Here is a 12,610-nt window from a genome sequence, read left to right on the forward strand (position 1 = left end):
TTAGCAAAGGGCACGTCCGTAATTTCTCCAAAAGTTTCGTGCATTTTTGTACTTTCGAGAGCAATCCAATCCCTAGTTCTGATCTGTACGAACCAGACACTACAACTAACTGACGAAGAGTTACTCGGACTGCATATGACGTTTCATACGCATGAATTTAGAAATTATACACGTGGCCTACATTAACTCAAATTATTCCGAATGGTCCGTGGAACTCACTATCTGTAATTCACAATCCAAAATTAAGCTGGCTGAACAATCCTAACACCTGATCAGTGGACACTTGTTTGTTGAAATAGGACCACTGTATATTTTCATTTTTAACCGTCCAATAAATGTCCCACAGTACAATATTCAGGCAATCGAATATGATTAGTTTTTAGTTACGAATATATCTAAACAATTTCCCAGAATTTGTACCGTTTAATTTGAATTATTCTATTCCACGAATGCAATTGATAAGTCAACGAGTATCAATCACCATACTCTGCCAGCGTATCAAAGTTTTTATCCAAACCAAAACCCCTTTGAATACACGTGCTCAGAAGCGTAACCCCTCTCCGGGAACGTCATTTCATTTGGACTTCATTTACCTTCATTTCGACTCTCATTACACTCTCATTTCGCACATCCGAAAACCCGAACGAAAGCCCCTTCCCTCTCGTCTCCTCCCCATTTCTATCTCAATCCCGATCTGATGAAGTTTTCTTGAGAGAGAAAGAGAGCGAGTCTCAGTGTTTCGGAAAAAAGCTCCATTCTCTGCAACGGAAATGGCGCAGAAGCTCCATCAGCAGGTGAGAGAGCTCGGATCGAAGCTCGAGAGCCCTCCCGCCTCGAAAGATGCCCTAATCAAGCTCTTGAAGGTAAGCGCCTATCGATTTCTCTCTCTTCTCTTTGAATTCCTTGATATTTCTGGGAAAAAAAATCCTTCTCTGTTAGAATACTCATCGTTGCCTTGGCTTTGATCGATGAGTTTTGGTCTTGATTTGAGCCTTTTTCGTGAATTTCACGGTTTTTGGCTATTTCTGGGAAAAAAATCCATCTTTTTGCATCTTTCGAGCTCCGTTAGGATACTCGTCGTTGCCTTGGCTTTGATTGATGGGTTTTGGTCTTGAATTCAGCCTTTGTCGTGAATTTCACCGTTTTTGGGTGAATTTAATGTTTTTGATGGGATTTTAGAAAAAAACCTGGTTCGGTTAGGGTTTTGACCGACGCAGAAATGTGTAATTTTCGAGAAAGATGCAAATTCGATTACTTATTTGTGCTTATTTTGGTTGTAATGGAGTCTGTAAGATGGTATTTGTAAAAATCAAGCATTATTTTCTGTCGTTTATTGCAATTTTTTGGGGTTGGCTGAGGTTTTCAGTCGGTTTTTTTTTTTTTCTTGATTTGGTTGACGGGGCAGAGATGGTGCGGTTGAATTTCCAGTTAGACTTGCCTTTTTTTGGCTCTGCAATTGAGTTCTGATGTGGTTGAATTGGAAGAAAGTGGAGTTTTATTGAGAAGGTTTTTGATTGTGCACGAAAGATTCTGACAGTTAACAAGCTATAGGCTTTTCAATCCTGTGCAAGGATTTAGTCTGAGTTATGGATGTTGGAGAACCGTTGCCTTTTTTTTCAGTTTGTGCTCTAGGGAGAATGGAGAATTGTGGTTTTGCTGGACAAGAAAAAGAGTTAAAAGTTCTACATAAGTATGAAAAGCAATGGGTAAAGGAGTTAAGCTTGTCTATGGAATATTGCTCTTTTGAATTGATAGCATTTTGGGAGTTGATTGCTGAGACAAAGCATCGGGTATTTCTTCTGAATGTACTGCCCTTTAAGGGGATATGCATATTTAGAACTTGTATCTCGAAAACCTAGAGGTGGTTGCATGCACAGTGAAAGCATTCTTCAGATCCATTTAGCACAACAGAGAGCCGCAAGTAGGGTGGTGTTTATGATGACATCAGTTGAAGTCCTGAAGAAATCTTTGTCACAATGACATAATTGGTAGATGAATGATGATATAGAAATGCAAAGTATGCTATTCCAAAGGAGGCGTGGTTCTGTGGGAATTTATGTACATCCAAGCTATGCACAATCGCCAAGGTTTATATTTGAGGTTCCTCTGTGCAGGTGTTGAAGTAAATATACTCTGAGGCCATTGTATGAACTGACAAGGTCACTCAATGAATATTCGAAGTGATTGTCTGAAATGATATAAATTCAAGTTTAATGCTCCAAGTGCCACGTTTGAAGTTTCCAAATGATTTGTTCAGAATCTCCAAGTAAGAAGTTTGAAGTCTTTGATATTTCAATTGAGTCGAGTATCTTGCTGCTGAGTCCACTGGATCTCATTTGTGATGACCAATATATGAAAAGTTCTCAAGTTCTACCTTGGAAAATCCCATGCTGCTGAAGAATCTTGATCATTAGAAAGCCGATTTCCATATAAGCAGAAACAATTTTGAATAAGCGAGTTTCTTCTTCTCAACTCTGGCACATTGATAGCTTCTCATCCAAAGATGATAGAGTGAATATATTCATCAACATAAGTGAGTAGGCTTCTCATATGGATGGACATTTGCATGGTAGTGCATGCTTTTTGTTAAACTTTTTGTGGCAATGTTTATGGCCGGATCTGAAATACCTAAGTTCAGAAAGGTCTGACTAATTTCAAACGACTAACACCAAAGATCCTTGCAGAACACAAATGTACACTTGGCTTCCTTGCTCTATCAAACTATTGAAGCGGATACAGCAAAGAAGTGAATTAGCTAATTGCACAGAGTGATGAAAAATGGAAAATGTTATTGGTGGGTTAGATGGCCGATTGAAGAATATGGATGTAATGGTTGGAGACTTGGGAGTTGAAGAGATTACTGCAATACACATGGAGAACAGCATAACTAAACAAGGAAATGGTAAATACGGCAAGAGAGGAGGGGGTTTACATGTGAATCAGTTTCTTGTTCTCGGTGATGGGGCTTATGAGCGCAATGATGAGATTGGATTGGTTGCAGTTGCTGAGATGGCCTTTTGGCAGGGGTTGAGCAGTGACAATGAATTTCGGCGAATCATGAAGTTGTATGGATCAGCAATCAATTCTAGTGAAGCTCAGAAGCGATGGATGGATCAGCTGACTCACAAGAACGGCAGTATTGCTTTCCTTACTGGTTTCAGATGAATTCCAAATTATCAGAGAAATCATCAAGGAGAACCACCTGGTCTAACTTTCATGCTAAGATACCAATTCATGACTTTCTCAGATACGAAGGGTTTCTCTCCAATGCACAAAAGAAGAAGAAGAAGATAAATTGGCTAAATAAGATAAAGAGTGCCTGAAATTAGAATTATATTCCTACTCCAGTAAGGGCAAAATATGGCTAGATGTACATCCAGGATCCACCAATAAGCAGACATGGTAGCTAACGTTCAGATAACATAGTTATACGATGGAATTTAACAAAAAATTTCACATACATCACATGTTATGGAGAATGGTAGTTCACAATTTCCATTAGTAGCTTCCCTTTTAGATTGGAGTCAGAGGCAATGGCCTGAAAATATTACGGATTTCTTTTGATATGTTACAATGGAAACCAAATAAACATTGAAACAGCTACAGTACATTACTCGGCAGAAAACAGAAACAGAATGAAAGAAACCAACTCTGTGGAAGTGTTTTTGTTGGAATTCTGGATGTTCAACTCTTGAAACCATGCCATACAGAATTTATAGTAATTTTATCTTTCTTCTTGTGAACAGCTCCTAAACCTTAAATCTTAAGCATCGACTTCTTAAAAGTGTCACTTGTATCCTCCTACTTGGGCTTCCTTGTAGTTCCCCTTCCTGCTAATGAAATATCAACCTTCTCCTCAGTTGCGGATTACAAAAATGGCATGTCTTCCCTGAAATGGCCATTCATGGTCTCATACACCAAATTTTGTGTTTTATTAACAAAAGCTATAGAGGAATCTGATCTGGATTTTTACTCAGTCAGAATCTCCTTTGACAATTAATGGTTCCCAATGTGAACTATGCCCCAGTAGCTACATAAGTAACTTTTTTTGTGGTTTATGTGCACATACACTTAATGGGACCATGCTAGGACTCGTTGATCATATTTATAGATAAACCTTATTTAAGTCACGTTGTAATTGTACCTCTGTTTAACACTAACATTGACATTTTGCTTGTGTAGCAAGTGGCAACTTGTCTTTCTGAGTTGGATCAGTCTCCGTCACCACCAATTATAGAGTCAATGCAGCCTTGTCTTAATGCAATTGCTAAGCCAGAGCTACTCAAACATCAAGATAGGGATGTCAAAGTCCTGGTTGCAACCTGCATTTGTGAGATTACTCGTATTACAGCACCTGAAGCTCCTTACAGTGATGATGTTCTAAGGGTACCCTTCTTCACTTACAAAGTTGAACAGTATCTAGGATGTAATTCTGTCAACATTCTAATTTGTCAGTCCATTTTGGGGATTCACCTTTACCTGATTGGTATGGCTCTTTTTTGCAGGATATTTTTCATTTAATCGTAGGTACCTTTGGTGGATTAGGCGATATAAATGGTCCATCATTTGGAAGGAGGGTTGTCATCTTGGAGACTCTTGCAAGATATAGATCATGTGTTGTTATGTTGGATCTGGAATGTGATGATCTAGTCAATGAAATGTTCCATACATTTCTTACTGTTGCAAGGTACTGTCGGTTGTGGTCAACATTTGCCTGTTGTTATGACCTAATCTATGCAATGCTTGCCAATGAACTGGCTTGTGATTAATTTTCCGAGAGTTATGCACTGGTTTCTGTTTTTTATATCAGTCGTCAGTACATTTGGTTTTAGAATCTTTATCTCCTTATTTTGATAATCAACAAGTTTATTAAACTAGGAAAAAAGACATAAAGGGTGTCTCCTTTATGTAGGAGCAAATTCAATATATTTATCATTCTACTCCAGTTGCTTTGCTCGTACACCTTTGTCATCTAAATAGAGTTTGCACATATCTTTACACAGGAGCTTTATCGAATATTTGTTTTTTTTCGAAAGGTTTCCGACTCTTTATCTTCTCCGCAATGGTTTATCACTAAGCTGCTGGTTCTTTACTTGTTGGAATCTTTATTGGTTAATGTCGCCATGATGGCCTTGTGGGGTATATAAATGAGAAATAAGGATGGACTATTTGGGGCAGGATTCATGAATTCTGTCTCGCCAGTTGGTCCCATCTAAAGGCTCTATCCTGGGAAGTAAACAAGACTTCATATCCCTTTTCACCACCTCAATCCAAGTCCTTTTGGGTCTTTGTCCCTGTTTCAAACAGTTCAACATCAGTCAATGCTCCCCTCAAGGGAATAGTCTGTTGTCTTTGTTGCATGTAATTGAATTGTTTCAATCTACTCCTGATCATTAGTCGTTTTATCTGTTATTAGGTTTACTGCTAGAGTGCTTCGGATCACGTGATTCTTAATTCTATCCTTCCGACTCTTCTCACACATCCATCTCAACATCCTCATCTTTGTGATCCTCAATCTTTGCTGATGTGGCTTTCTAATTGGTTCGAAACTGCCCCATACAGGATGAAACTAAGGGCGTTTTTTATTTTTAGTGGCTGGGTAAATACCCGTGAAAGGAGTAATTATTACCATTTCACCTGTTCGAAAATTATTTGAAAATCCACCGTACTTTTTACCTTAGAAACCGGTTTAAAAGAGTTATTTTAAATTTTTGGACCCCAAGGTGATGTATATGATAAATCCATTCCGTCCAGTAGTTTTATCACAATATTTTAAGGCATGAGCCGAAAAATGAGGCAGATTGAACACTCAAATGGCCCACACCAAAAGAAACAGTGGGCTTGAGAGGTTTTTAATGGTAAGTGTTTGATTCCCTTTTTCTAGTGGCATGGTCCACTTGAGCTTTCGATATGCCTCATTTTTTGGCTCATGCCATAAGTTCATCAGGCATAATAGATTAATGGCGTGGATAAGTGGTACGCATCACGATGGGACCCACAAATATATTGTGGCGTTCTTGATTTTTGTGTCAAAAATGCATGTCGTCAAATCAAACATCGGAAAAAGTAGGTAAATACTGGGGAAATAATTATTACATATTTTCACGGTATTTCCCTGTGAATTGAAAAATCAAACAAGTCCTAACCCTCATCATCATAACCCTGTCCAAACTATTTGAGGTCAGCTTTATGAGTTTCGTGTTGCCAGTCGAACTTATTTAAAGCCCTATCCTCAGTAATTGAATAAGTCTTCTTATCTCTTCTCACCACCTTAACCCAAGTCCTTCCCCTCATCATCTTTTTATATCTTCGACCTTAGTCAAGTTTCCCTCCTTGCTAAATCTCTTTGGCCTTTGTTGCATATGATTGAACCGTCTCAATCTGATTTCCATCATTTTGTATCCTGTTGGGACTGCCACTCAGCTTCATCAAGTGACCATATTCATTCTACCCTTCCTAGTCTTTTCATATGTCCATCTCAATATCCTCAACCTCTTCTACATCAAAACTTTGCTGAAGCTGCTTTCTCAATAGTGATGAGGATCTTTCCAATAGAATTAGACATGGGGTGCCTCTAGAGTATTACATGTCTAATTCTATTGCAAAGATCCTCATCAATCACCCCATCCTTTTGAGTAATAGAACCAAGCTAACGAAATGCATCATTTAGAGGAATCTCTTGTCCATCAATTTTAGCAAAAAGCTCAAATTTATAATTTTTTATTGAATGTAGTACAAAGTTTTTATTACCACCCCTCAAAGGACAAAATGGGGAAGATACAATAGTAAAGGGATGGTGAGAGATCATCCCACTTCCTGTCTATTACTGTTTTTACTAAAGGCACATTGCAAAACTCTTTCCTGGTTATGATAATATTTGCTTTGATGCTTTAGAGCCTTTCTCCAACCTCCAGTTTTGCATTTGCCCTTTGTCTAGGCTCATTGACCAACATCATATCATTTGTAAACAGCAGACAAGGGGCTTCTTAAGGGGAGCTAGCAGTTAATTCATTTGCAACAAGTGCCCAAAGGTTAAGGCTTAACACCCCGATCCTTGATGAAAAGCCACTGCTACTAGGAACTCGTTAGTGTCATGGCAAACTGTCGTTACTCTTGTAGTTGCACCCTCTTGCATGTCTTTGATGATGTCGTGGTATCTGCCTGCATTCCCATTCTTCATTACCTACCCTATTAACTCCTCAGGTGCTCAACCGTTTGCATTCTCCAAACCTATAAGACTCACGGGTAGATTCTTTTTTGTTTTATCTATACTTTTCGACAATTACCTTCTAAGTAGAAAATAGCTTCAGTTGTTGTTCTGTCTAGCATGAAGCAACACTTTGTGACATGGTGTGCCGTAAAGGCTGTTATGGGGCCATAAAGGCCGTTACGTAAAGGTAATGGTGGCAACCGTTGCACGCCATGGGGTTGTTAACGGCCGTTATAGAAAAAAATTGATTGGTAAAGGCTATTATGGTCCCCCGTAACGGCCTGTTATGCTCCTCGTAAAGGCCCTGTAACGGTCCATATGGGGCTGATAAAGGTTTTTCATTTTTTTTTTTCCCAATAAAAAAGAGATCATAACGGCCATTACAGCCCCCATAACAGCCATTACACCCTATATTGTAAAGGTAACGGTGGTGGCCATTATGGCCACCGTTACTGTTGCGGAATGCCTCGATTCATTTTCATGTTTGTTCCACCATCCTCTCCTTCACAGTTCATTCTGTAACTCATATGTTTGATATCTTGATAGCTCATGCAACTTTGTGCATCTCCTTCGTTCTTGTAGGTAGGTATTAGTTAACAATGCTTTTATTCAATTTATTTGGTATTTTGTTTGCTTGCAAAAATTTATTGAAAAGGCAAGCTAACCAAAATATTATGGTTTTGTCCAATATATTCTACACTTTTATAGGTATATTGTCTGCCCCCATAGCCTTTTGCTTTTCTCATCCCTATTAAAGCCTTAAAGCTACCTCTACTTCCCTTCCTGAATTCTACAATAGTACACATGCTCCTGACCTGCTGGGATCCCAGGCCTCTCCTAGTTCTTTCCCTGTGCTTGCATCTTCATGCAACAGGGCCTGAAAGCAGCCACTTACATCCTTATACTGTTTATATGATAATAAGTACTTTGGGGAAACCTTCTTCACAAAACATCTACTGAACACACCAGTTATTTTAATTTTTACCATGTACATGGTTTTTTGACATCCAAGTTTATCCCTATCTTGTTTATATATTGCACGAAGCTGTCATGGCCACATAGGCATGTACACCAACATCTCCCATTCAGCCATGTTGACTAAGGACATGTAGGCATTTTTCTTCAAACTTCATCTCCATGCAGCTAACAGTACCTAAAGAGTGCTGAAACTTCTAAGTACACAGTCGCTTCTTGAATTACTAGAACCCATGTGCATCCCTTCTTTCCCCAAAAGTTTTCCATTTGTCCTGCAGAAAAAAGCCCTCATATCTATCAGTTTAGTCTAGGAAAACGTAGCAAGTCCATAATTGTTTCAGGGATATTTTGGTCCGATTCCCCCAAATATGTCATTTATCTGGCTTGGAACTGCATGAACATGGGTTTCACTTTTGATATTGTAGTATCTTGGTGGAAGATTTTTACGGCTTTTGCATAAGAAATATTAGCTTTCTGCATTTTAATCTAGTATTATGGGACAGCGTCTGATATATATTTAAATATATGCAGATGTAGGATCGATGTTGTGAATGCGTTCACTGTTCTTATTGACCTTTTACTGTCTGCAGTGATGATCATCCAGAAAGTGTTCTTACATCAATGCAGACAATCATGGTCCTTCTTTTAGATGAGAGTGAAGATGTTCAGGACAACCTGTTACTTACCTTATTATCTGTTTTAGGCCGGGGGAAAAGTGTGAGTTTGCATTCTCTGATCCTGAGAATTATTTGCTTTGCTCATTGCTTACTTGGACCTCATCACTTTTCACTGATACCTGTGTGCAGTCATGTTTTAGACTTTACTTTCCCGCAACTTTTCTTTTTACAGAGTTGATTTTGTGGAATTTGTGACGCTAGGATGTTTCTATGGCTGCACGGAGGCTTGCTATGAATGTTATAGAACATTGTGCAGGAAAACTTGAGCCTTGCATAAAGCAGTTCCTTATATCATCGATGTCAGGCGATCACAGCTCTCTGAATAGTCGGCTTGATTATCATGAGGTCATATTTAATATCTATCAGTGTGCTCCCCAGATCCTCCATGGGATCATCCCATACATTACAGGAGAACTATTGGTAATGATTCCTTATCGCTAGCTTTCTAGATTTTCCTGCCTTATCTAGTTTGTAATTGTATGATTGCTAATCCCAAACCATAGATTTTACCAATTCAAATTGACAAATTCTGCAATTTATGAAAAAAACTTTTAGGAGCTGTTTTTTCATTTAGCGGAACTTGCAACGTGATTCTAGATGTAATATACATTGCTATTGTGTGCTCTGCAAATTTCAGATGATGTTGCTTTCATAGTTAGATTTTAAAACTTTATTCATTTCACTGCTGCTTTGCAAGATAAATTCAGTCCAACAAACTGGTTCTTACTGTTCAAGTTTCAACTTCTGCAGACAGATCAGTTAGATGTTCGTCTGAAAGCAGTGCAGTTGCTTGGTGACCTGTTTGCTTTACCCGACTGCATTATTGCAGAAACATTTAAGCCACTTTTCTCTGAATTTCTGAAGAGGTTGACTGACAGAGTAGTGGAAGTTCGTATTTCTGTCATTGAAAATGTAAAGAATTGTCTGCTCTCTAATCCTTTGAGAGCTGAAGCCCCTGAGATCATGAGTAAGGAGGAACTTCGTGAATTGTTTGACCTTACTTTTTTTTTTTCTGCGTCTGGGGAAGTTGAATCACGTTGGATACCTCGACTGACATGAGCTGTCTGAACATTTTCCAGCTGCGCTTTGTGATCGGCTGTTAGACTATGACGAAAATGTCCGGAAGCAGGTTGTTGCTGCAGTTTTTGATGTGGCGTCTCATTCGTTGAAATCAGTTCCAGCTGAGACTGCTAGGCTTGTTGCAGAGCGCCTTAGAGACAAATCTGTACTGAAATGTTTTTGTTTTTTCATTTATTCATTTTATTCCCATATGAAAGGTTGGCCACCTTTGTAATCGGTTGATATCTTTTTCAAAAATTTTCAGTTAAATGTTAAAAGTTATACAATGGAGAGGCTAGCCGAACTGTACAGACTTTATTCCTCAAAATACTCTGATGGTTTGATTGGCGCTGATGAATTTGAGTGGATGCCTGGGAGGATATTGAGGTGTCTTTATGACCGGGATTTCAGGTAGGATCCTGAATTATACATTTTTTGCAGGATTGAATATGGTTTTATATGTTTGCTGCTTCATATTTTGGGCTGAATCTGGGAATGACAGTATGGACATTCTTATCATCTGATCTGTGGGTCAACAAATATACCCTATCTTACGAAATTTCCCTGCATTGTTGATAGCTATTATAGTTAAATAGTTAGGCATAGATTTTGTTTCAAGTGTTAGGGCCTTCTTGCATTCGGGCAAGTTGTTTCATTGACAAGTAGTTGGGTCTAAAGCACATGTCTGTGATTTGTCAACCCCCAATAATGCGCGGAAACCTGGGCACTTTTGGATGACGAGTCAAGACGTGACCATTAAAGCATGGATCGGTTGTCTCTACTAGTGTTGTCCAAATTGTACGATTCATATAGTATTGTATGAGTGTACGATTCAATGAATCATACATCCACATCACAAATCTTAAATAATCTCACAATTATCGTATCAAATCATACGATAATCATAGAATTTTGCATAAATGGGCCCAAATTACGTAAAATTATAAATGGTTTTTTTTTTTTTTTTCTTCTTTCTTTTTTATTCTTTTGCTTTTAAAACATGAAAAGGCCCTCCCCTATGCTTAATCACTCTCTCTCTCTCTCTCTCTCTCTCTCTAGCCATTTTCTTCTTCTCCTTCTTTACCCCTTTACCATTTTACACATGTATGTATACTGTATGCAATTACTTTTCAGAGTTTGTATTGATGGGAAATGTATTATTGATGAATTTTTATTTTTTCAGATGTTTTCAAATTTTTAAAAGAAATCAGAACAAATCTTCCAATTTACGATACGATTTGCGTTTCGATACGATTCAACCCCTATCATGATATACAATATGATAATGATTTTGACAACATTGGTCTTTGTTAAAGAGGTGGAACTTAGTCAATGGCGAACCACAATTTCAGTGCACATGTGGGGCATGTTCCAAGTGTGCAATTTTGTTGACCATCCAAGTTCAGGCACCCTGTATGCGCACACTTGCTATCATCAAAGTTCAAGCACCCAAAAATGTGGCACGTGTCAATGTAGGCTTTTTTTTTTTGAATGATGATACTTTTATGGAATTGAGGCCGAAGCGTAAAGAATTATAAAAGAAACCAGAAACATAGAAGTAAAAATTTATATATCTGACTAGATATTAGGGAAATGGACACTAGCAATAGATTTTGATGCTATCTCCTATTTCATTACATTTAGTTTAGGCATATTGAAAACCTCCGAGATTTGCCCCTTCTGATACCTGGAACATCGGTTGTTCCTTTCTAACCATAGAAACCAGATTCTAGGCCAAGACTGTCCACGGCCTCTACCACCGTCACGACTACATCTTCCTATACCGTGTCCATGACCAACACCAGTATGATCAAAGTTTTTGAATCATGTTACTATGGTATATTTTTCAAACATAACTGAGCCCATGATGTCTGACGTTTTTCATCACGTAATAGCAAAGCACACACACTATTAAGTGATGGTAAAGAAGGTGATCCAAGAATTTGAGCACAAACTGGTTCAAAATCAGTATTAAGACCCACCAATAACTCAAAGATAATTTCTCTTGAATGCTTTTTAATTTTTATTTATTTATTTATTTTATATGCCTTCGCATTTGCAGAACACAAAAATAGAAGATCATCGAGAAAGGATAATTCTTGCCATAAACCATGCATCTTGGCATGATAATCTGACAGAGATCTCTCCTCTTGTCGAAAGTGACTAATCTCCTAATAGATATTATAAATGCATGTCATATTGTTCTAATCAACATACAATTCATAGGCCATCAATCAAATTTCACGAGCAATAGATGGCAAAAGATCTTCGCTAACTTTTTGTTCCATAAGAGTTTAAGGGCCAAGATATAACCAACAAATTATTTGATTTTGCATTCAGCATATGAGGGATCTCTGTTAGAGGGTGGCTCTTTCATACTGCCATCTATATATCCCAACTTCTATTTGATTTCGCATTAAGCATATGGGAGATCAATGGTAGAGGGTTGCTCTTTCGTGCTGCCATCTATATATCCCAACTTCTGTTTGCCTCCAATAAACATCTCAGTCATTTGACTCATTTTAGACTACTGAAGGTGAATACTTATACTGCAATTTGTGTTGTAATATGCAAGTAAGGGTTCTCAGAAAGAAAACTAATCGTCGCATTCTAGAATTGACAGGTTCTATAGTCTTAGATGTGGATGATGAAGCCATATATAATCTTAGACAACCAATGCCAGAACAAT

General features: G+C 38.1%; 1 protein-coding gene across 1 annotated transcript in view; it reads left to right on the forward strand.

Annotated features, from left to right (window-relative positions):
• The first annotated feature begins 558 nt into the window (after positions 1–558).
• Positions 559–12,610, forward strand: part of LOC131255714 (sister chromatid cohesion protein PDS5 homolog A) — a 36,660-nt gene continuing 24,608 nt past the window's right edge. Inside the window, 8 exon segments of the mRNA XM_058256510.1 lie at positions 559–863; positions 4,183–4,386; positions 4,506–4,687; positions 8,776–8,902; positions 9,064–9,282; positions 9,613–9,829; positions 9,942–10,087; positions 10,187–10,332. Of these exon segments, the coding sequence (XP_058112493.1) occupies positions 771–863; positions 4,183–4,386; positions 4,506–4,687; positions 8,776–8,902; positions 9,064–9,282; positions 9,613–9,829; positions 9,942–10,087; positions 10,187–10,332 (1,334 nt within the window). The 5' untranslated portion in view covers positions 559–770.

The sequence above is a fragment of the Magnolia sinica genome, chromosome 9 (genome assembly GCF_029962835.1).
Source record: "Magnolia sinica isolate HGM2019 chromosome 9, MsV1, whole genome shotgun sequence".
NCBI classification, from domain to species: Eukaryota; Viridiplantae; Streptophyta; class Magnoliopsida; order Magnoliales; family Magnoliaceae; genus Magnolia; species Magnolia sinica.